Source organism: Protopterus annectens, chromosome 2.part0 (assembly GCF_019279795.1).
Source record: "Protopterus annectens isolate FY-2018-M chromosome 2.part0, PAN1.0, whole genome shotgun sequence".
In the NCBI taxonomy this organism is placed as follows: Eukaryota; Metazoa; Chordata; order Ceratodontiformes; family Protopteridae; genus Protopterus; species Protopterus annectens.
The window spans coordinates 829,074,245-829,100,972 of NC_056728.1; the positions used below are offsets into that span (position 1 = coordinate 829,074,245).

General features: G+C 40.0%; 1 protein-coding gene across 1 annotated transcript in view; it reads left to right on the forward strand.

The window, feature by feature from the left end:
- SLC1A1 (solute carrier family 1 member 1) overlaps positions 1 to 26,728 on the forward strand; it is an 827,126-nt gene that overhangs the window by 495,710 nt on the left and 304,688 nt on the right. Inside the window, exon 4 of the mRNA XM_044061099.1 lies at positions 6,173 to 6,287. Coding sequence (XP_043917034.1) covers positions 6,173 to 6,287 — 115 coding nt within the window. The remainder of the gene's footprint in view (positions 1 to 6,172; positions 6,288 to 26,728) is intronic.

Here is a 26,728-nt window from a genome sequence, read left to right on the forward strand (position 1 = left end):
CTAGACTCTGAACTGTGTTCCCTGTGTGCTCTTAAGAGAAATTGTGCTTGATGCAGAGAGCTGCATCTGGAAATACTGGGCATATCCATTTTTGTTCCACATGCATGTCCCTCCACAGTGCCAGTGGTGAGGATTCAGGCTCCTTGGTTACTGGCCCAGAATGGGGATGTCACAGTTACCCCTGAAATTACAACAATAATCTTTAACTATGCTTAACTGTCCACAATTTGGTAAGATTCAACCAACAGAAATTCCTGTATGCCATAGGTGTGTACATACCTCCAGGTGACAATTTCCACATTGCAGATTTTTTTTTACTGCTGGGCAACCTCCATCTCACAGACTTGGTGATTTCAGTATTGACTGGCTATCAATCTACTCATATACCATAAACGTAGCAATTAACATCTACAAACTCACACGACTAATTACAAGCCCCACATACCCCAACTATAAAACAATAATGGAAAACTGCTTGACTGAAAGTTTACATCCATGCAAACCAAATCTTCTCATCAGGTACCCTATCTGACTGCCTTAGTGACCACCTCCCAATATATCTCAACAGAAAACATAGCAACATATCTAAAATCCAACACTTATGTAACTTCTAAAACTTTAATCAAGAATCCTTCCCCTCCATCCTAAATAGTTTTAATTGGAGTGACCTGAAAATCCCACCCTAGATGACGCTGTAGTACATTTCAACACTACTTTTCTAAACATTCTTGCTCCTTTTAATAACATGTTAAAAACTTGGTTATCATCTTTCTCAAGCATTGTCAAATGGATCCCCATTCCTATTCCCAGGGAACCTTTTATTAAAGCCTTCCATTCTGTTATCTCAGTTTTCACATAGTCCATCAAATACATTATTTCTTCACATGCCAAAACTATGGTCCAGATTCCAAAAGAGTTGCTCTCAGTGTAAGCCTAACCTGATTCCAAAAGACTAGCTCTCAGTATAAGTGACTTACTTTATTATAAGGCCTATCTACAAACAAGCTTACTAGGGGGGCCAGATATGAAAAGAAGTGCTCTCAGTGTAAGTGGCTGCTTGTACTGAGAGCAAGTCTTTTGCAACTGAGGCCTACAAAAAAATCTGAAATTTGCATCCTTGCTTTATCGTCCATTTCATTCAGGTTGCTTTATTATCTGTTACTTTGTCCCAAATCTTAAATATTTGGCATTTGGCAAATTCTACAGCTATATGTCAGTCATGAAAAGACCTCTGCTCCTCAGCTCCAACCACTTTCAAAAGCTTAAAGCTTGCTACAAAAAAAATCTGGTCAGCTTCTGCAGTTAAGTTCTTATTGCGTCTAAACTACTAATTACCTCAGTAGCATTTAACAGTATCAAAGGTTTCAGACCTCTGCTGAATTATTTTGAAGCTGCATGGTTGTCTGCTCTGACCTGTGACTGACTTCATAGCCAAAATGTACAGATTTAACTCTATACTTCATTACGTCCATCAACAATAAAGAAAGAACTTCTTCACTTTTCACCACACTGAAAACCATATTAGATAAAGTACTTTCACTTTGCAAATTTGTGGTTTTAATTGTTAAAATTAAGGAGAAACACAAGAAGGCAACCAACTTCACCAAGCACAGTGAGACCCCCATTAATGCAACTAATGTAACTGTATATGATTAACAGATTAGTTGGCAAAGATCGTTACTTTTAATAATAAATTGTTTTTTTTTTCAATTAAGTATCAATAATGCTGCATTCTTATGAGTGAAACATCTGAGTCATTCTCACAATAGTTATATATTCTTTCAGTTGCAGATAATGTTAGTACATTGAATCTGGAACCATTACTTGGGCAATTAAAAAGTACTGAAATGTATACATTTTATACATTTCTAACAGATGTTCTTTTAAGTTTTTTTTTTGTTTGTTTTTTGAGGTGGTATATAAAATAATATTTTTGTATATCTTAAGGCACAATGTTCCAGATGACTGTTACTAAAGCAAGAAAAAAAATTCAGGTCTAATTAGAAGTGTTCCATCTTGATTTCTTAAGTAAAAGGTAGACTGTTTATTACTCAGTTTAAGAGGGTAGTAGCTTTTATTTAGAATTTTACGAGTTAATGAATATAATAAGTGTCTGCTCTTGATGTTACTGGTATCTGTTTATCTTTTTATTAAGATACATTGATGGTTTCTATTAGGGACAAAAGTGAGATAAACTTGAATAGTTTTGTTTCCTGTCATTTGTAGTAGTGATGCATTATGTTTTGAATTAAGGGAGATTATAGGGAGACCTTAGTCAAGGTGTGGAACAGGTATATTAATGACTACTGCTCTACTTGTTTCACCTGGGTAATAAATTAGAAAGCTTGTATGATATTCTTACTTGTTTTGAAACCTTTTGTACTATGATTTCTGTCAGGTGTTGAACATTTAGGTGCTACTTTGTCCAAACAGCAAGTTCCATTTGACAGTCATAGTTGATATCTTTCTGTGGGAGAGAAAGTTGTCACTGTTCAATAGGAATAAATCCAGTTCAGATTATTTGATTGACTGGTGCACATTCCAGAGGGAGTTATCATAGGGTTTAGTCCTCTTGGAATTAACAGCTCTTGCGACAGAAGGATAAAGTCCTGGTTGAGACCTTGGTGAACTAAGATCAACTAGGGAACTGGGCACAGAAGGACCCTGTAATGGACAAAGAAAATAAGCAGCTGATGTTCTATCCATCCTGGGGTTAGAATTGCAATCCAGTCTGCAGAAATGCTGATGCCTCCTGGAAGAAGATGAGTCTAGCTTTCAGCAGATGGAGCAAGAACAAGTCATGTTCGTGTGGTAGCCTTCATAGCATCTATATAAGAGTGCATGTATGCATAAAATAAGGTGTGTCAGGTCCTCACTTCTGTGAACATGATGTCTGACCCCAAATGGGGAAGTAGAACTGCAAATATAAAATCTCCATATGGATGGTTAGATGACAGCTTCCCCAGAACTATCTGTCATCCTGTAAAGGGTAACAAAAGGGTAGAGGTAGCGGCATGAGAAAGATGACTTGACAGGTGGGCATGAAAAGCAGGAAAAAAGAACATGAATAAAAATTGTATTTACTTTTTTTGAGTTAATTTATGCATGCCATGTTATAATAGTTAGTGTACACTATTTCAAGGGGCCCAAAAAGATTGAATGAGGACCAGAGAAAAATGAAAGAGTAATTGCAAATGTACTAGATTAGAGTCATCTCAATTAATATAAAAATAGTAGATATGAACATAGTCTGTAGCTGTCTATGAGTAGGAATGCAAATATATAACCAGGATTGTGTGTGTGCAGGGAATTCTACAGCATTGCAGGAGGACCTGCATTGGTAAATCTCTCCAGAAGGTTTAAGAGTTTATATGCATTCCTTGTAGAACAGGAGTAGATCACAGTATATATATTAAAAATATTTGTATAGCTCACAACACTAAAAAGGTACAGAAAAAGATCATCTTTCAAGTTATTATTCACTAAAAACTGATTGCTATAGTGTGGTCAAAAATAATAGAAAAAAAAACATTTTTTCAGAAGAAAGGTGGTAGAGTTCTCATACTGTCTACCACTGGAAGTTATAAAGCATAAAACTGTGTTTTTAAAAAATAGTTTATTTGGAGGCTTGAGACTGTAGAGGTCTTTGCTGTGTTAGTAGGCAGTGAAATAGAGGCTGGACAGGACTTTCCTGCTAACAGATGATGTGGTCTTATGTACAGTATTTATCTAACACTCAGGTGTGCACTAGCTTTTAATCTCTAAACTACTCTTCACAAAATAAACCATCACTTAAGTAGACATAACCATTTTTCATTATATTATAATTATTTTGTAGTTGTCTCTTATTAGGGCGGCCGCGCTGGTGCAGCAGTTAGCATTGCCGCCTCACAGCAAGAGGTTCTCTGGTTCGATCCTTGGCTGGGGTGCCTTCTGTGCGGAGTCTGCATGTCCTCCAAGTGGTCATGTGGGTTTCCTCCGAGTGCTCCAGTTTCATCCCAAAGACTTGCTATAGGTGGATTGGACACTCTAAATTGGCCCTAGGTGTGAGTGTATGCATGTGTGTGCCTTCTGTGGAGGGTTGAAATTTGGGCTGGCACCTCGACACCATAAAATGCCGCTGCCAATCATGAGCAGACAGGTGATCCACTGTGGTGACCCCTAACTGGAAAAAGCTGAAAGAAGAAGAAGAAGTTGTTGTCTCTTATTAGGAACTCCTGATATGCCCTATGACCTTAGGACCCTCCTGACCTTGTGACTTGCCACAGTTCTTACTGTTGTTAATGTGAAGATGTGAGGTATTGCCAGCTATGTCAGGAGAAGTAGGGCAGTGGATTTGTAACATATGCCTGCACAGCTAGCTGGAATTTTATAAATAATTATATGTCATTTGCATATCAAATTGATTTGTACAGATGCTTGGGTTGAAAAATGTATCTGTAAAGTTGCTTGTGTTAACAATGTGTCAACAGTGTATCCTGCTAGACAGAAGAAGAAATGTACATGTATTATTGTAACTGTTGAAATGTACATATTGTAACAGAGGATACTGGAATAGAAGAGGTTAATGTCAATACACCTGATTTTGAAAAAATAGTAAGAAGTTAAATTACTTAATTTAGGCCACAAAGACTGTATCTTACAGTTCTCAATGCAGCCAGAGACAAAAGGTCTGTCCTAGGAAGCTTTCTCTATTGTCTTTGGGAAGAACTAATTGCTATTCTGGAAGAGTTGAACTATTGTATGGTTTTCTGACTTCCAAATGCTGCACCAGATCTTAGAAAGGTCTATGTGTGCATATTATTGGCACATATGTGCTAAATCCTGGCAGTTTCTAGCAATGGAGGTAGCATGAGAACCAGAACTCAGATGACCAGATGTATGTGATGTCATTCTGCACTCTAGGACAAAAATGATGTTTAATACTAGGTGAGACTTAGTCTCATGGCAGTCTATTTTTGTAACCTGACAAGGAAGGACCCCCTCACCTACTTCATCTTGCCTTGTTCTAGTAAGTAACCATGGAATAATAATTCTTTAGATCAGTCAGAAAAATTTAGTAGGATTAGTTCATTATTGTTTTTCTTGTAACTCTGTGAGCGTGTCCACCTGTGTCATTTTTGATATTTCCTGTGACTGAAACTTTGCTGTTTATTGTAATAGATATTTAGTATTTTCATGTACTTGTATTATTTATTATTAAATATATTTAATTTTCAGTGTGGCTGGTCCTTTAGAGAATATTTTAACCTTTGAGAGTGCTTATATTTATTTGGTGGCACTGTGGCCAATCCTGAAAGCCTTGCTATTTGGTCAACATTACCATTTGTATTAATATTAATTTCACTCAGTATAATTGGATACCCTTGCAAGAGCCTTATAGTAGCTGGCTTTGCAGTGTCTGCTGGTGGTGTAACTACCTTATAGTCTGGTCAGAAGGGGTCATAGCTAGTAAATCTATGCCAACCTTTACTAGGAGTGTGTGTGTGTGTGTGTGTGTGTGTGTGTGTGTGTGTGTGTGTGTGTGTGTGTGTGTGTGTGTGTGTGTGTGTGTGTGAAAATCAAATCTCAAAGAGTGTGTGTGTCACTTCTTGGAGCAGGGGCACAAAACACTGGTTTCACAGAGAGAGTGGTGGAGAACTTAACTTGGACACTCAGCTGAGGTCGCAACTCTATAGCTGTGCCAGCAGTGGGGAGTCCTAGCGAGAACCTGGCAGGAGAAAGAGAGACCCAGACCCATTTCTGTCCAAAGTGAACATCCCTGTCCAGTTCCAGTATTGAAAATTCAGGCTCCTTGATTACTGGACCAGAGTAGGGATGTCACAGTTAACATATAGTACAAGATAGCAGCATGAAGGGTGGGATGGTTTATATGCCACTAATCTATCTTAACTGATGAGAGATTTCAGTATCAGGGTGTATGGCTTTGATTGTCATTATTAAAACAGCATTTGCTTGAGTGATTCCACACTCCCACAATATTTGATAACCACAGGGTAAACATTTTTTGTTTACTACAGAATATATTGGAAAGCAGTAGGATAAAATCTGTGTGCTCTTTTAGCTTTGGCTGTATTTAAAGCTAATTATATTAATGGCTGTAAGCCTCCTGCTTTTGTGCTGTCATAGTCTGCTCTTCAGCTACTTGAACATCTTGTGTTCTCTTTCTTAGGAATTGTGCTGGTTATGGTTATAAAGCCTGGAATTTCTCAAAATGCTAATGACATAGATCGAACAGGTAACACACCAGATGTCACCACTGCTGACGCCATGTTGGATTTGATAAGGTAAACCTGATTATATTGCTTTAAGTATTTTATAGGGCTTCCATCAGGTCTTGTGCTCTATATCCTGGGTTTAGATGTTTATAAAATTCCTGACACTTGTAATGAATGACAACCAGTACCTCTGACGTAATGTTCCAAAAATGAGCAGAACCATATCATTTAGCAGAAGAACCCTGACAGGACACTGTAAGCCATATTTATGTTCTCTGCCTGTCCTGCTGATGTAAATCTGATACAATGAATACATGTATGCTGTTACTGTTTGTTCAAGTATTTATTTCTCCAATGGGAATATATGGGGCTGCAGAAATTTAAAAACCTCCTCTTATAATTTCTTTGCTTGCACCATTATTTATGTACATCCTTTCTTGAAAAAGCATTTGATGGGCATGCCTGTCTTTCTAATACAATTTATTTACATTTAAATTCTTCTTCTATTCTTCTATAATATACAAAGACAGTAAAGAAAAAATGTTTTCCATTACATGGCAAATAGTGTAGTCCAGTACCTGAGTTAATATTAACACTATAAATGTCATAAAAATAAACTTCAGAAGTGTTTGCGGTATTACATCTCAACACTATAAATGCAGAATTTTTAAATACATTGAACTAAAACCATTATCCAGATGGAGCACAGTGTCTACTTCTACAAGTACCCCAGCCTGGCAGTCCCTACATTTAATTAGCAGAAGTTGTGTACACAAAAATATGATATCAGTAAAACTAGATTTCCCCATCAGTCACATCATGAAGTTATGGGAAAGAGTAGTGGAAGCTAGGTTAAGAAGGGAGGTGATGATTAGTGATCAGCAGTATGGTTTCATGCCAGGAAAGAGCACTACAGATGCAATGTTTGCTCTGAGAGTGTTGATGGAGAAGTACAGAGAAGGTCAGAAGGAGTTGCATTGCGTCTTTGTGGATTTAGAGAAAGCATATGACAGGGTGCCTAGAGAGGAGTTGTGGTATTGTATGAGGAAGTCGGGAGTGTCAGAGAAGTATGTAAGAGTGGTACAGGATATGTACGAGGGTAGTGTGACAGTGGTGAGGTCTGCGGTGGGAGTGACGGATGCATTTAAGGTGGAGGTGGGATTACATCAAGGATCAGCTCTGAGCCCTTTCTTATTTGCAATGGTGACAGACAAGATCAGACAGGAGTCCCCGTGGACTATGATGTTTGCAGATGACATTGTGATCTGTAGTGAGAGTAGGGAACAGGTGGAGGAGACCCTGGAGATGTGGAGATATGCTCTAGAGAGAAGAGGAATGAAGGTCAGCAGGACTAAGACAGAATATATGTGTGTGAATGAGAGGAAGGATAGAGGAATGGTGAGGATGCGGGGAGTAGGGGTGGGGAAGGTGGATGAGTTTAAGTACTTGGGATCAACAGTTCAGAGTAATGGTGAGCGTGGAAGAGAGGTGAAGAAGAGAGTACAGGCAGGATGGAGTGGGTGGAGAAGAGTTTCAGGAGTGGTTTGTGACAGACGAGTACCAGTAAGTGAAAGGGAAGATCTACAAGAGGGTAGTGAGACCAGCTATATTATATGGGTTGGAGACAGTGGCATTGACAAAAAGGCAGGAGTCAGATCTTGACGTGGCAGAGGTGACGATGTTAAGATTTGCACTGGGTGTGACAAGAATGGAGAGGTTTAGGAATAAGTATATTAGAGGGTCAGCCCAGGTTGGAAGGTTTGGAGACAAAGCCAGAGAGGCAAGATTACATTGGTTTGGACATGTGCTGAGGAGGGATGCATAGTATATTGGGAAAAAGATGCTAAGGATGAAGTTGCCAGGTAACAGGAAAAGAGGAAGGCCTAAGATAAGGTTTATGGATGTGGTGAGAGAGGACATGCAGGTGGTTGGTGTGACAGAGCAAGATGTAGAGGACAGGAAGAAATGGAAACAGTTGATCTGCTGTGGCGACCCCTAATGGGAGCAGCCCAAAGAACAAGAAGAAGACCGATTATGACTTGACTTCTGAAACCTTAGCTTTCATTTTCAACCAAGGAGACAGAACGCATTGAATGGATTCTACTGCCTTTATCCTATAGAAGTGTAACTGATAGATATTGTTTTAGTGTCTCTTAAAATGGCTCTGTGGTATAATCACTGGATAATTTAATATATTTCTTCCTGGGTTTGTTATTCATGTTTTCTGGGCTGCACTGCTCAGAGCTGGAAGCTGAATTCAGCTTCACTCTCAAAGATTCAATATTCAGCATTCAAGATGCAATCTTATAGATTTGTAGAGTCATAGCTCTTCTAAGGCCACTGATTTCCATGGCCAGTCACTCCCTGTCACTACTGTCCCCCAGGCTGCACATCCTTTCCTCAATAGGACCATACCAGTCAATCCTAGAGAAAGTTATGTGGATACCCAACCCATCATCTAGTTTATATTTAAAGGAAGATAATGGATCATACTGCTTAACATGCAGGGGAAATGTATTCCAGAGGTTCATAGGTTTATAGGTAGGTACTAGGTTATCTACCCGAGGGCATTTATTAGCCTAGCCAGAGTGTGTCGGCTTTCGCCACCCAAGTGATTAATTAACTGAGCCTCTGTCAAGCAGAGCCAATGAAGTGATCCCAAGGGTGTATTTTCTGTTACTCATCCACTCGTCAAGGTTTCTCTTGAAGAGTGTTAGTGAGGGGCTCTGCCTAATGTAGATAGGAATTTTGTTCCAAAGCATGGGGAGCCTCTGTGACAGGAATCTATCCCTCCAGCATGTTCTATTTACTGTTCTGGTGAGGTTTAGCTCACTAGAGTGTGTGACTCACAGTGACTTGGATTTCTTTAGGTGGAGCATGTCCATCAATTCTGAGTTGGACATGGCTTTGTAAGTCAGGCAGAGATCACCTCTGAGTAAGTGATATGCCACTGAGTACAGCCAGAGTTTTATCAGTCGGTCTGCATAGGACATATGTTTGAGGCCAGTAATCCTCTTGGTGAGGTACGTTTGTGTCTTGTGAGGTACATCCCAAATGGGGCATTGTGCTCTATAATGGGTCTGATGAGTGACGAGTACAGGGGCACTATAATCTCTTTATTTCTAGATGCAAACCCTTTAGTAATTAGATGGGCCACATAGAAGGATTTCCTATATACTTTGGCAATATGATTGTCAAAGGAGAGATTACTATCTACCTGGGTCCCCAGATCTCTTATTACCTCTTCTGTATTAAGGGGGCTGCCACCTATGTGGTAATTCGTGGGTGCTTTGTTTTTCCCAAATGGGATGATTATGCATTTTTTGGCATTTAGCTTGAGGACATGACTTTGACACCAGGTGGCTGTCTCAGTAAGGTCTTTCTGTTGTCAGACGGAGAGTCAATTATGGCTCCCAGTTTGCAGTCATCGGTGAACTTGGTTAGCCATAGTCCTCCTGTGTTTGCCTGTACTTCAGAGAAGTATATGCTGAACAGTAGGGGTCCTAGGACCGAGCCATGTAGGACACCACTTGTGGCTGTTTTAGAGTCAGACCTGTAGCCTGCTATTCTTACTGCGTGAGTTCTGTCTGTAAGCCAGTTGGCAACCCATCTTGTGACATAGGGGTTTATGTTCAGGCTGGTGAGTTTTTCTATAATACCTGAGTGAGGAATGGTGTCGAATGCCTTGGCGAGGTCAAGGTAGGCTGTGTGAACCACCTTTCCCTCATCTATGGCCTTGGTGACTGTCTCAAAGAAGTCAACCAGGTTTAGTAGGCATGATCTGCCCTTAACAAAGCCGAACTGGGTTGGGTCAAGTCTTTGGAGGTTCCCAATGTCTTTGTTAATGAGTTCCATGATGATGCGCTCCATAGCCTTGCAGACCAGGCTAGTCAGGCTTATGGGGCGATAGTTACCAGGGTCAGTTTTGGCCCCTCCTTTGTGGAGCGGAATAACTGTTGCTGTGCACCATTCTATGGGCATGTAGCCTGTGGAGAGGCTGAGGTTGAACAGCGTGTTTAGGTGGGGGGTTAGTTAGTTCTGTAGTTCGTGCAAGATGCATCCTGGGACACCATCTGACCCCATTGATGCTGTGTCTTTGGCTTTTGAAAGGGCTGTTTTCACCTGTGTGTCTGTGATTTCCGAGACACTACACTTTTCCGGTATTGTTGTGGGCCCTTTTGGAGGTGAGAGGGGATGAAGTTTGCACTGAATCTATCTGCCAGGATGTTGGCAATATCAGTAGGTTCAGTATATTTTGTGCTATTTTGCACTAGCTCAGAGCATATCTGTGAGTTGACACTTAGATTCTTGACATAGCTAAAGAAGGCTTTGTGGTTATCTTTCGAATCCTTGGCTATTTTTCTTTCGAAGTTAGCCTTGGATGATTTTATGAGGGACCTTTGTTTCTTACTGATACTAATCAGGGATGTCTTTCCTTCTTGGGATTTGCTTTTTTTCCTGAACTAGTTTCCTCCTTTTATTGTATAACCTGTTTATGGCAGGGGTCCACCAGACTGGTTTCCTTCTCTTAGGGGAGTGAGTCTTGGTTTTGTTAGGGATGGCACGATCCATGCATCCTTGTAGGTTTGGGAGATGTTGGGTTCAAAACCTGTCCCTTCACAATGTTTTGTGTATATTTTGGTGAAAATGTAGCTCCCTGGTTCTAGTACTGGTCAGGATATTGGACTTGGGGAGAACCATTAGATCTGGGAGAGTCGGGTCTTTTATGATGTTGTAAGCAAGACAGAGATCTCCTCTCAAATGTCTGTAAGGTATTGAACAAAGGCATAGTCTCTATTGGTACCTCAGGGACTTTAGGCCTGTGATCTTTTTGGTTAGGAATCTTTGGGGTATTTATAATTGCTTAATATGTCTAATGAGATACATACCATAGGGGACATTGCATTTGATAATTGGCCTGATCAATGTTGAGTATAAAGAAGTTTTTTTTTAAATTGAGCCCCTAAACCATTGGATGGTCCTGCTGTTAGGCTGCTCATGTCACTTGTCATTTGCTGTAACCTTTGTCTTCCAACTTTGGGTGCTCCTTGCACTACACCAATCTAACCAGGAATACCTCCTTCATAAGGAAGACGCCCTTGGACTGCCCACACCCTAGGCACCTTCAGCATAGCTTAAAGTGTGTTTTCCCCCTCCAAAAAGGCCAGAGTTTTTCTGTAACTTTGTCTTACAGCTTTGGGTGCTCCCTGCACTACACCAATCTATAGAGGAACACCTCCCTCCTAAGGAAGTCACCCTTGGACTGCCTACACCCTAGGCACCTTCAGCGCAGAGTAAAGTGTGTTTTTCCCCCTCCAAAAATGCCAAGGTTTTGCTGTAACCTTCGCCTTCCAACTTCAGGTGCTCCCCGCACTACACCAATCTAACCAGGAATACCTCCCTCCTAAGGAAGATGCCCTTGGACTGCCTACACCATAGGCACCTTCAGCGCAGTGTAAAGTGTGTCTTTCCCCCTCCAAAAATGCCATCATGTACGTAGTTATATCTAATAATGTATGGTTATTAGTTACTGTATATAGTTATGTACCCATGGAGTGTACGTTAGCAGCCTACTGTAGTTTGTAACCATCCCTCCCCGATTTCATGTTTTTTCTCATTTGCTGCTTCTTACAGAGTAATTACATTGTTATTATATTTCACCACTAGGTGGCAGCATATAGCAACAGTATATGTGTGTGTGTGTGTGTGTGTGTGTGTGTGTGTGTGTGTGTGTGTGTGTGTGTGTGTGTGTGTGTGTGTGTGTGTATATATATATATATATTTATATATATATATATATATATATATATATATATATATATATACATATACATATATATATATATATATATATATATATATATATATATATATATATATATACATATCCCATACTTTTAGCCCTATTTAATAGCATCCCTTGCTGTAGAGTTTTCTTTTTTTTCCCTCTCTTTCCAGTATAGGTTTTCTCTTTATTCCTCTATGCCTCAGTGTTATTGATAACGTGTGGAGTCCTCATTGAGGTTCGGGCTTCCTTTAAAGCTGGATAATTCACTTACCAAGCAGTTTGGCTGTAGCTCCATGGTGTTGCAAGAGTCCTAGTCACTGATTGTGTTTTGTGGGATTTTCACTCCTCCTCGGCTCAACCCACTCCGTTCACCCTATGGGCTCATTCCCCTACCCTGCTCCCATTTCCCACCCATCCCGAGTACCTCTAAACTTATAACCCCAAAACCACTCCCACTCAAAATCACCCAGTCACTATTCAATCCCTAATCACACTTCCTCCCACCCACTCCCTCATCTGTCTCTTCTGCCCCCCCCACTTCTCCTCCCCATTCCCACACACTGCTCTTCTCACTGTTCCTAACTTTACAAACCAACTATACCACTTATCTCCCAACCAATAATTTCTACCTACCCTACACCTTAAAGATACCGACCACAGCCATTATGCTACTCAAGCCTACAATCACTCTACCTCTCATATTACTTCCTCTCCTCCTTTCCTACCTTTACCAGCTCATCTGTCTCCCAGATATATCTCACTCCCACCTTTCCACACTACCACTACATACCATCAACAAGCGTTACCCCCCACACAATTTTTATCTCCCCCTATCTCTACTACTATAATAGTATTCTTCTCTTCTCAAATATGCTCATTCCTGATAACAGAAATTCAAGCCTTTTTTCATTCATAGCCAATCTTAACACCCTCCTTGATCCCAAATCAAATGATAAGCACTCTAAAGACCTTTTTCCCCACATTCTTCAACTTATCTCTATTCTTCTTTCTGGTGACATTCATCTAAACCCTGGACCCTCAACCAATCAACCTTCCAACTTACCTTTATCACCTCCCCCCTCTCCTCATAAATCACTTCTTTTTGCAACACTGAACACCCAGAGTTTATGTAACAGAATAGACAACTTCCACACCTGACTCCACCACAACCACTCTGACATCCTCTCTATCTCCAAAACATGGCTAAAACCTCTATAAATTACCCCCAAATTACTCCCCCCAACTACACATCATAAAAAATTACAGAATCCATAAGAAAGGTGGTGGAATAGTTCTCCTGCTTTCTTCCTCCCTACCTGTAATACCCTACACTAAGCCCATACCCCAATTTAACACTGCTCTGAGGTAACACTGGCCCTCCTAAAGATAAATGAACACAAAAAATATGCATTGCTGCTCTATACATTCTACCCAGCAATAATATCCATATTCTTGAGGAAATCCGCTCATGGTTCTCATCTAACATAAGTAATGAAACTATAATTTTAGGCAATGTTAATATTTATTGGGCTACCATTCAATCTCTTACAACTTCACAAAATTTAAACCTATATAACTTTTGCCAGATAATTAACTCACCTACAAGACCCTCTAAGGACAGCTCCTGTAGTAGCACTTTGGACTGGATATTAGTTTCTCACCCCATTACTATCTCTGACAGGGCAACCCTTCCTGACTCCCTTAGCGATCATCTCCCAGCCTTTGCCCATTGTTCACCCACCTCGCTACATCTATCTCATAATTATATTTCCACTCACTCCCTGAAAAACGTCAATGCTCAAATCTTCTGACTCTCTAAAGTACACTAACTGGACCCCTCTAAAATCCCTCCCCCTGGATAATGCTGCTTCTTACTTTAATACTGCATTCATCAACCTGTTAAATATCTTTGCTCCTATCAGAACTAAAAGAGTCAAATATAAGTCTGCCCCTTGGATAACTAAAGAAACTACAACCCTCTTGCATCTCTGGGACAAAGCATGGAAACATTACCAGAAGAACAACATTTCTTCCTCCTTGACTGACTATAAGCAACTTCATAACAAAGTCAAAAAACACATACCCTCCAATAGAAAATCCTACTACTCCCTGCTTCAAAATAACCATAAATCTAACCATGAAAAATTCTGGAATAGTATCTCTACCCTCCTCCATCTGGTTAAAAAAGTCAACCCATGCCTAGATCCCAATGCCTCTGATCTCTCCTTAGCTACCCAATTTAACTCCTTCTTCATAGACTCAATAGCTAAACTCACCACATCTTTCTCAAATAATATACCTACTCCACATTCACCTACCTCTCCTAGCACACCCTCCTCCAGTACCAAAAATGTTCAACTCCCCTTTTTACTCAAACCTATTCCTATCTCTGCCATAAAAAACTCCTACATAAATTGAAACCATGATCAAATACCCCAGACAATCTGCCATCTAATTTCCTTAAGCTAGCTGCTAATGGCATTGCCTTTCCCATCTCCAGCCTAATAAACCGATCGTTTTAAGAATCCTCTGTACCATTACTGTAGAAAAAAAGCCTTTATTATTCCCCTTCACAAAGGGGGCAACAATACCACTATCTCTAATTTGTGGCCAACTGCCATCCTTTCCCCTATCTCTAAACTTTTAGAAAAAATTATTCATCTACAACTCCTACCCTACCTGTTAGATAACCACCTGCTAATCCCTACTCAACATGGTTTCAGACCTGGACACAGCACCACCACCACTCTCCTCTCCTTCCTTGAAACTGTCAATTCCACATGGGACTCTGGCAGTATTGTATCTGCATCCTGCTTGACTTATCAAAGGTTTTTGATACTATTTCACATAATCGCCACTTGTCTAAACTCTCTCATCTTAATCTATCCTCCTCCTCTATCAACTGGCACTCCATTTACCTCTCTAATAGGCAATAATCCATCAAGTGGAATAACTGCACATCCTCCTTCCTTAATACCCTAACAGGAGTACCACAGGGTTCTATATTAGGTCCGTTACTATTTAATATATTCTTGAATGACTTTCACCAGTGTGTCCTTAATGCTAAACTCTTCCAATACGCAGATGACTCTACAATAATCTGCTCAGCACAATCTCTCCCCAAACTTCAAAACAAACTCAAGAAGCCTTCTCTTCTATCGAGTGCTGGATATTAAATAATCACCTAGCATTAAATGTTTCAAATCTAAAACTATGATATTCACCTCCTCTAAGAGTACCAAAATAGATAAGAACTCTTTCTCAATAACCAGCCAGAACAAGCCCTTATCAAAATTGTACCCCATACAAAGCTACTATGTGTCTTTATTGACGATCAATTAAAATTTGACATTCATCTTCAAACAAACATAAAGAAGATCTACCAAAAACTAGGCATGCTTTACTGTTATATCCGTTATCTTAGTCCCTCAACTAAGCATATCCTTTCTACCACTTAGCTCATCCCCTCCCTCTTATAGGATGCCCCCTCCTTACTAATCTCCAAACCGGTCTGAAGACAAAACTTGCTTCCTGCTATAACAAAATCTCAAAATTTTCCACAGGTGCCAAATCCACCACTCATCACTGTAACATCCTCCACAATTTAAATTGCCTTGAACTGCCTCATTATCTCTCCTTCATCCAACTTACTAACTCACATAAACTCATCATTAAACCCTTTCTCTGCCCATTCCTCACCTCCTCTCTCAAAATGCATCAGCCTGAGAAATGACTCAGGTGTCACAATCAGAACCTGCTTGAAGTATACAAAGCTGCTCACACTCCAGGCAAACTTCTGTTATCCTTCTGTCTGGCATGACTCTGGAATTGCCTCCCACCACATATCCGTACCACCAACCACTCTACCTTGAAGACTCTGCTCCATTCACACCTCTCATCTCTCGGCTCCTGCTCCCACCCCACCTGATTCTGCTCTACTTCTTCCATATTTCTCTTCACAATTTCCATTGCCTGAAATCAAATACTCCCCACCATATCTCATCTTGCATCTTTCCTCCATACTACTGTCTATTACTATCTACTGTTGTAGACCATGTTATCTCTATTGGTGTATTGATATGTCTCTCTTTTTAGAAGTCTTTTAACTTCATTGCAATATTACAAATGTTTAAACTATGTTAACATTTGTATTTGATTCAACCTTGATGGAGCTTTTCTCCCCGGGACTCCATTGAAAATGGGCTCTTTTGGCCCAGTGGACTATCCTGGCAAACAAACTGTAAGTAAAAAATCACCTCTTTAGATCTTGATGATCTTCGTTTGGCAATTAACTAAGCTAAATAAAAGGATTTCCTTACAACTGTTATAACATGATAGTCAAACGAGAGTCTGCTATCAACCCAAGTACCTACATCACTGTCTACATTTTGATTTTGTAGTGTGTTTTAGAGTTGTGATAAACTAGAGATTATGTCTACTTTGGTTTATAACCTTTATTCGCTATTATTATTAATCCACTAATGGACTTTCTGCAAACTGATTCCAGTAACTTTCTCTGTAGGAGCAGTGCATACAATATTCCAGCTGTGTCCCTAACAGAAGATCTGTAAAAGTAGTAGAATATCAGGAATGATAACATTATTACTCTGCTCTTTGATTCAGGCCTCTTAAATATATATAGCAGCATCTTCCTTGCTTTGGTTTAAGTCTTATAAATAAATTATGTTTGGCATTGTCCTACTACTGAGTGAGAGATTGGGCAATGTTATTATGTGGTATAATGGTGGGGGATCAGAGTTTGAATCTAAAGAGAAAGTCTGATGAATCTTTAAATTCTCCACTGAGAAAAAAAATGTCATAACAAAGGTATAAATTAAGATAAATTAACTCATGTCCCAAAGTGGATATGTTAAGCTTCTATTGTTGGACTTCTGTATAGGCCACATTAGAAACAAAGTCAATCTTATCACTGATATGTTGTCAGAGGTACCCAGTGACTTACAAATCTTGAAAAGCATTTAGCTGTAGAGCTGGAAAACAGCAAATCAAGAGTTGTGATATGAGATAAAGTATGGAAGGGATGAGGGGAATGATGAAGATTACACAACCTAACACACGGAAGGAATGAAAGGAGAAAAACTATTAAGAAATAAAAAGGGCATGCTGTAGAACAGACCTCAAAGGGTAAAATAAAGAATTACTGAGCTACCAGAATAAACACGGAAGCACTGTTTTGGAGATTACATAAGAAATTGATTTAAAAGGACACTTGAGTTGCTAGAAGACTTAAATATGTAGATTGGTTGAAAACATAAGATCAGGTGACCCAAATGTAAACATTTTAAATGTTAATAACTAGCTACAGGAAATTTGCATGTGATGTGGTACACATTAATTCTAGGAAGCACTCAGCATAAATACCTCATGGAGAACAGACTCTGTTGTTTCCATTGCATTTTGACAAACACCCAGATATTACATAGCATCAGAAGAAGGGAAATGACTCCTTATCAGAAGTATGACACCCAACACTGTTTGTTCCAGCAATCTAAAAAATAAAGAGGGTGTAAAATAAAAACAGTAAATTCAGATCTTGCTAATATACCTGGCAAGAGTTTTTAAATTAATCTTCACCATGGTAGGCCATGCTACCCACATCCATTGCATTTAAATTTAACAGCTCTGACATTTCTGAATTTTGAAGAATGGGGATAAAACAAAGTAGTGCAGTCTATGACTTATTCTGAATTATCACAATTTGCATTTGCATTTTCCATTATTCTGAAGAAGGGAATTATATTTCTTGGAATTTCAGTAGACAGCCTAGTTAATTATATCTCCAATTTATGTTTCCAAAGTTGAAGAGCTATCTGAAAAAAATAAAGAAATATTTTCGTTTTCAAGAATTTATAGGTCTGAAAATACATAAACATGACTCCCAGGTGGAATGCTCCAAATGTAACCACCAGGAATTCATTCACTACAGGGCAGCTAAGTTAAAAACTGGAAGTTGTGGGTCCAGAAATTCAATTTCTAGCTCAGCTTGAGTCTTGAAGCTGAGAAGCCTGAAAAGGTGTAATGTGGTGGGTTCCCTACGTTACACCGACAGATTGGAAGATCGACACTCAAAACACAGATGCCAGAAGAACGACGAAGCAGATGATCAACAAGTCGTAATCCCAACAGCGAAAACCCCGACAGAGGTAACTTGTGAGTACAACCTGGTAAGATTACGATAGTGAGGGACTTAGGGTTAGGGTGCGGGTTAGGTTAGTGTGCAATAGTGAGGGACTTAGGGTTAGGGTGTGGGTAAGGTAACTGTGCGATAGTGAGGGACTTAGGGTTAGGGTGCGGGTAAGGTGAGTGTGCGATAGTTACGGACCTTAGGGTTAGGGAGCGGGTAAGGTAAGTGTGCGATAGTTACGGACCTTAGGGTTAGGGAGAGGGTAAGGTGAGTGTGCAATCATTACGGACCTTAGGGTTAGGGTTTGGGTTAAGGTTAGTGCATAGATAGTTTTGTGTAAGGTGTAGTGTAGGTTTTTAGGTTATTGGTGTGCTTGTGTTTTGTGTGTGTTGTGTGTAACAGAGAACTTTTTGTTTTGTTCAGTGTCAGGATTGTGGTTTGTTGGGCATCTGAAGTTTCGTGTTTTTGAAGTTTCATTCTTCTGGCATCGGTGTTTTGAGTGTAGATCTTCTGAACTGTCGGCATAATATAGAGAACCCAATGTGGCACATATCCACATGTGGCTGGAAAGAAACATTTAGGGTATTTAATACTTTTACTTTTTTCTTGAATAGGCGAACGACAGAAGCAATTATATGAAAACTAAGCAGTTACTTTCAGCCTAGATAGAAATTGCCATTTGATTTTCAAAGATCACAAGGTTCTACATAGACTATAGATTCTGAAATAACTGAGCTGAAGAAGTGAGCCAGAAAGTGTGATGTTTGTGGAATGCATACTGCCTTAATAATAGATAGATTTTGCACTATAAAAATTATCAAATGAGTACCAGTATTAGATAAATACTAAATTATTAAATATTAAACATTAATATTAAAGTATTAAATAGTACTAACACCAACAACATCATAATCCATTGAAACACATCTACAACTTGTACATTACATTTAGTATTATGCCTAATATCTGGAAGAATGCCATTGTAAAACCACACCCCAGAAATCCCAAACCCTCCAATCCATCAGACTTTTGGTCCATTTCTCTTCTTTCTATCCTAGGAAAGATTCTGGAAAAATCAATGTATTTGCAACTTACTCAATACATCAACCAGTACAAAGTTCTCTCCCAAAATCAGCTTTTGGTCTGGCCGCAGTACATCCACAGCTATCTGGACATTCAGCACCAACATTCTTCTTGGAGTGGATAAAGGCCAAAGGCCTAATTACCAGAGGTATTTTACTGACCTCACCAAAGCCTTTGCTCTTGTTGATTACTCAGTTCTCCTAGACCATCTCACTAAAATAGGCATTAGTGATGATGGCAGACTGCCGTGGTCCAAAAACTACCTATCTAGTCCAGCATGTCTCAGTTAATTTCAATTCATCAACTTCTACATCAGTCCCTCTCCAGAAAAGTGTCCTCCAAGGACCAATTATGTCACCTCTCCTCTTTTCCATCTACATTAACAAGCTTCATTTTGACTTACCTCATCTTCCTCTCGTATTCTGCTCCAATCATTCTGTCTCTTCTCTTGAACTCGAACTTCAGCTGATGTTCATCTACTTGTTCAATTGTTCAATGATAAACAATTCCTACCGAACTCCTCTGAAACAAAAACAATGCTTTTTGGAACTAGGCAAAAGTTCACTTCTATCTCCTGGGCTCTAAAAATTCTTGGTCATCTTAGTAACACTATTGAAAATCTCACTTCATTCAGATACCTACAGATTTGGTTTCACCTCTTCCAATTCCACTTGGACTATACACCCAAAAAACATCAACTATCTCCTCTCCTATTCTGAGGTAATAGGATTTCCCCTTTTCTATCCAGACCCTATAGAAATGCCATAGGTAAAAGTATCTTACTGGCTCAGCTGGAATACTGTCTCCTGCTAATTGCTGTAGCTTCTAAAATTAATGTATCCACAATTCAATCCGTTTCAAATGCCATTTGCAGATTTATCACTCTCTCCCTGAAATGAACACAGCTATGAAACTACTGAAAAAGCTAACTAGCTACATGTGTAACAACATGCTGACTTTCTACTTGCCTGTCAACTATTTAAATTTATCAAGAGTGACACCTTCCCTCTACCAGCTTCCCGACTATTCAGAGATGCACCGACATGCAACCTTAGACAGCCTAACCAATCATGTCTACTCCTCCAGACTCCCTAAACTAGGTTTCACTGCACAAACCATGCTTTCTCAAACATTGCTCCCAAACTATGGGAATCTCTCCCTTCTATTTTAAAGATCATTACTCTTACCCCATCTTCCATTTACAAATAAAAGCAAATTTCTAGACGCTAGGAAAATTCAACTGCTATCTCTCTGGTCATATACCGTAACCTCTTTTTTTCCCTTCTTCCATCTACATACCTTATTCTGACCTTTATTTTTGATTGTGATTCTATATATATATATATATATATATATATATATATATATATATATATATATATATATATGGGTATGTATCACTTCACCTAAAATTTCACCTGAACGCATTTCACCAAGACCAAATCACCTAAAGTTCATTTCACCTAAAACTCAGCTGCTGCTGCTTAGAGGTAAATGTCTAAGTAAATACAGAACCCCTGGTAGAGTGATCATTAGAAATGTTAAGAACTGTGATTGCATAGGCATTCCCACTTTTGAACCACTTACATAATATATAGTTTGTCTGCTTTAGCTTCCCATAGCTTGCCCTTAATGCATCTTTCCAGTTATCAAAGACTATAATCATAAATATTTAATCCCCACTTTCTGGTCTTTCTGAGCTATCCACCCTAAGTTGTACCATTTTTGTCCATTTGAATTCCAAGCCAGAGTCCATTTTATAACCCTTAAAATATGCCAGACCTTCTGTAACAGTAAGTCCAGTCTATAAGCAATAAGCATACAATTATTGGCTAATAGGGAAAACACTTCGACCTCCCTGGAATTCCTTTTAAGAAAAACCTCTGTGGCCAGAGAAAATAAGCTTGGCAATAAGAAGGAAACTTGATGAGTACATCTTTCTATCTTTGTCCCTTCAGTCAGTTTCCTGTTAACAGCCAAGTGGATTTTAGTTGACCTATCCTACTTTCTATAACCCTCCCCAGTTCTTATGTGCTCCACTGAATTGAACAAAATTCCTATTTGTCTGTATTGAAGGCTTTCCTGATGTTGAAAAAAATGTATTTTTCCTGAATAAAACCCTGTGTTTTACACATCTTTAAGAAGTATCCCCAGTGTCCACTAGCTGCATTCTGCAAGCCTAGCTTTCAGAAACTTTTGTAGATTGGGTCTCACCAGAGCTGACCTAATCTATTTTAACTTTAGGGACATCTCTGAGGACAAATGTTTTGTGTCTGCATTTATCACAGAAATATGGTGATAGTTGCCTTTTTTCTAGCTGCCCAGATCCTTGACCATTGGCTTGACTGTGGACACCCAATTGCCTCATTCCCTCAAGAGCCATGGGAACCAGGCACTCCTGGACTCAGTGAGAGTCCATTGGCCCATTTGTTCCTGCCCAAGAGTATTAACAAGCTCTTAATTCAACAGTGAGAGTGGGCCAGTTTGCTCTTTGTTGAGGGAGCAGTCTATACCCCATCACCCCATTGGAAGCAACCCTTCACCCTTGGTGCATCTACTGAGCCTACTAATGCAGTCCGTCAGGAGGAAGCTTGTCTTTTTGTGACTGATGCCTCTCAGTTTACCAGTGCTAAGGACCATGACTGCATATGCTAGGCTCTCTCATTCTCTGTTGGGAAACACCTAGGCATAACCCCTAGCTGTCTCCCTTTGTGTCAAGTGAAGTGACATCATCCCTCAGGATTAATGAGCAGACATTGACCACTCAGTATGTCTTCAGTGGCATCTGAGTCACTAAACTTCAGGCACCTGCAGTGTAATCAAGGTTTTATCCATGGAGTGGTCTTGGGTCTGTCCTACCTTTATCCTCATAGAAATAAGCACCATTTGCACCATAGAGAAAGGTTCATGTAAATCTCTGTCATTCTAGCCTCTTTATATATTTTACGTACGTCTGGACACTGTATTTCTCACCTTCTTACAAAATACCATATTTAGTCCATACTTTTCAGTGCCATTTACCTCCCAAAGGAAAATTATGTCCCTTCTTTCCTCACTTTATTTCCTCAAGATCCTTTCTCTTTTAACAAGATGGTATAGTTCCTCCATGCATCACAAAAGTAGATTGATCTTCCTCTCTCCCAGACCTCTTGTCCTCATCACTCCAACTCCAGTCTTTGGGCTGCTGACATGTTTTCTAGAGAGCTGTACCTTGTTCCAAAACTGTGAATTGTCCTTGAGAAGTGGCTAGCTCAGAACCATTATGGGTATCTTGTTCACCTTTCTATCCCTCTCCCTACAATATCCTCCGTAGCTGTGTGTTTATGTTGCCATCTACCTTATCTTTCCACAGTAGCAAGTGCCACTCCCTCCTTCAATGAATCAACCCTATTTTAACAACTAACTACTACTCTAGGTATAAACCCTGAGCCCCTGATGTTTTTTCCTTCAAAATTCTTTTCTCACCTTCACAGATTACTCAATCTGCTTTCTATGTCTTTCATTTCCATGTCTGGCTAATCTCATGCAGCTTTCCAATATGCAAAATCACAGAAATCTGCCTTCATGGGTGACACTTGAGAAGAGCCAATACGACTTGAAACTAATTTCTTTTGTGGACAGCCATAGGTCATCCCATCCTCTTTAACACTTGAATGGGACAATCACCTCATGCTACCCTGGCAAACTCAGTAAATAAAACTCTCAAATCTGCAGCCTTTAGAAGGTTCTCCACTGCAGTAAAGCAGCATAATCAGCTAGCAACTCACACTTGTCTTGCTATACTTACTGTATAGTTACAGACAGCACTTATCTATCTATCTGTATGAGGAAGACCAGCTTTCCTACTCACAAGATAGGAGTTAGAATCAACTTTTTACATTTTATCAAAATGGTATTTACCACAAGTTGGTCAGTGAAGGTCCTTATTCCCATTTACACAGAATCACTCAGCTCAGTGATTGCCTCATACATCCCATAATTAAGCAATAGCCAACATTGTGATGTGGTATTTTGAAGATTTACCCATGGGTGGTGTGGTTTAATCATGAGGCGAAGCCCAAGTGATTAAACAAAGCCAACTGTGGGTAAATCTTCAATATACCACAACCACGGAGTTGGTTATTGTTATTATACAATGACATTATTTAAGAAAAAAAATACTTACTTTTCTTAAATAATGTCTTTGTATAACAGCAGATTGCTGTTCTTCTGCCGGTTATGGTATACTGATTCTGCTTTTTGATGTACTGCGCATGCGTATGGAACTTGCGTTCCCACGCATACCCAGTACATCAAGGCTTTGAAATAGAAGCAACGGAGAAAATAAAGTCTCCATTGCTTCGTTTTCTTTCTTTTTTTTTTATTGTACAAAAAAAAGATTTGGGGTGACTGTGCCTTTTTCCATTGGTATATTGTGGGATTACAATGGGCACGCTGGTTGGGCTGGCCAATCAGCGGGCACATTTTAGAATATTAATAGGGAGGAATTGTATAATACTGGAGATACCATAGCCTCGTACAAATACTGCATCAACAAAAATTTAAGGAAAAACTAAAACAGCTGTTATATTATCATTCAGTAAGTTATTCATCTGAAGTGGAATACTAGGAGAGTCAAAACCTGATGGCTCTTTTGACAGAGGTGTACCATCACCTCCTCCTTCTCACACTGCATAAAACTGTATCACAGAATACTGTGGAATATGCCGCTTGTTATCCTTCAGAAAAGCAACGCTCAGAATGTCTCATCCAGAAAGTCACTGTGATCAGTGTTTTGAATGTCAGTGCTAGCTATGTCACACACAGTGCCACTGTACAATCAATTAAGATGGGCATGGTGAGCTTTATAATAATAATGACAAGCTGCAGTAAAAAAAAGCTTTAATAAAACCTAGTGCACTGATGTTCATCGTGTTTCACTGTTGCAGTGATTACACTTGGGTTATCCTGCTGGCAGGCTACCCGCAGTCGGCCTGAATTCCAAAGTCCTGGTCCGGCATCGGTTGCTGTCACCTCTTCCCTAACGTCAGTGCGCCAGGGGTATATAAGATGCAGCCAACGCCATTTTCTTCAGTCTTTCTTGCCGCGCTGTGCCCGAAGCAAAAGCAGTTCACAAGTGCCGGTCAGCCAACTCCTGAGATTTTCTAATTTGAATTTCAGATCCGAAGTCTTCAATAAAGCTAAGTACCCCATTGGGAAACTTTTTCTTGCTCCACTCCGATGTCAGTAAAAGTTAACAATTGTATTTCTTGTGGGAAGCAAATACCTCATAAGGATTTTCATTCTTACTGTATTCCTTGTCTAGGCCTTGACCACGATGTTGCTAGTTGTCGGTTTTCTGCTAGATTCAACCAACGCACTATTAAGCGTCGGTTCGATTTTGCTCTTCATTTCTTTGGCAGAAGGTTTAACCATATAATGCAGTCAGAACAAAAGACGACCAGAGTCCATAAAAAAAAGCGCAAGGACAAAGAAAAAGACAGGCATCCGAGGTCCAAAACCGACGACGAAGCCTCTCCTAGGCCAGTCGCCAGTTCGCTGGTTTTCAGTGAGGCACTTTTGCAGCCCCTGACACCGGCTACCTCAGAGCCACAGGCCACCTCCGACTCCCACGTGGAGACAGCTAGGCCTCTGGAAACTCAAGGCATTGGGCCTACGGAAACAATTCCCTCAGATGGGTCCAGAGCCGCTTAGCAGGCATCGACTTCTGAGGGTGTTTTCAGACCTACACAGCTTACTATCAAGACCTCTTCAGCAGCCAAGGCAAAGTCTAAAACACCTTTAAAGACAAAGAAACAAGTACAGCATTCTCCTGGACTGTCATCCATGCCAAAGAAACAGATGCTCAAAATGGCCGAGGACCTAATTACTTTGATCAGGGGCTCCCATCCCCCTTCTGATAAAAGGCCTAGGCAAGACACTGACTATGACTCCTCTGACCAGGTTTCTATTTCTTCTGATTCCTCTTCAGAACAAGGATATTCTCTTCCTCCCTATGAGGACTCTGATGCTGAAGAATCTATCCCTTCAGCCTCTCTGCCTGAGGACTACTCTTTTGGGGAAACCCTGCACACCATGAGGGAACATTTCCATTGGGAGAGCTAAGATTATTCAGAATACAAGAAAAGGCTCAGAGACTTTCTTTTATTGCCTCAGCACAGGCCTCTTGCTATCTCCCCTGTACTAGATGATGTTGTTTTTTTTGAATCCAGTTTGACTCCTGATTCTTTACCCCCTGCACCAGTTATGCCAGATGGGTACTACAGGGTTCCAGATTCTCATAAATTTCTTTATAAAAACCCTGCTGCTGATCCAGAAACTATTTCTCAGGGTCCCAAAGGGGTCAAGGCTTCCATTGCAAAAAACCCTGTTCCCTCTGATAGGGATTCTAGAGCACTGGATAGATGGGGGAAAAAAGTTTACACCTCTGCTACTTTAGCTGTAAGGGCTTTAAACTGCCAGTTTCACATGCTTAAATATCAACAATACCTAATGTATTTGCTAAAACAGAAAATGTTTACAAGCTCTGAATGTCCTGAGAACAAGGAAATGCAGGATTTATTGCATGCAGCTGAACAAGTGGGAAAGCATACTATGCAATGTGGTTTTGATTCATTAGAGGCTTCTTGCAGGGCTGCAGTTACAGGTTCTGTCATTCAAAGGCATGCTTGGTTAAAAGAACAGAGTTTACCTGATCATGTTAAAGCAAAATTATTGGATGCTTCATTACAGCATGATACTTTGTTTGGTGTTAAGGCAGAAGAGGTGTTAAAGAAAATGGAGGATAAAGCAAAATCAATGCAGACAGTAAAGGATTTCTTACAGGTTCAGCCACCTAGATTTAGCAGGAACTGGCCTTCTAAAAATTGGTCCTTTCCAGTGTCAGACAGACCACAAAGAGGCAGATACAGATGCCCAAGAGGCAGATCTCAGCCCCAAGGCTCATACAGACCTAAACAATGGGGTGCTTCAACCCCCAAAGGCGGAGAAGACAAATCACAACCTTACAGGAAACAGTCCCAATTACTTTCCTCTACAAATGCCAAGCACTTAACTTTTGGCAGCACCCTTAGGGGGAAAACTAGCACTTTTCTCACAAAATTGGCACATGATCACCCAGTGCAAATGGGTACTGAATATTGTTTCTCATGGTTACAGGTTCCACTTTCACACCCTACCAAGGTCGAAAGGTATGCCAGACCTGGCACAAAATCAATGGGCAGAGGCACAAAAACAAATTTCTGCTCTCATGGACATGAGGGCTATTCAAAAAGTACCACAGCAAGAACAGGGGCAAGGATTTTACTCAAGACTTTTCTTGGTACCCAGAAAGGACAAAGCCTGGAGACCAATACTGGACCTGTCTATTCTAAATACTTTCCTGGATGTTCCAAAATTCAAAATGTTGACACTGCAGCAACTTCTACCCATGCTGGGCAAGAAGGCTTGGCTAGTTACTTTGGATGTCAAAGAGGCATACCTGAATGTTCCAAT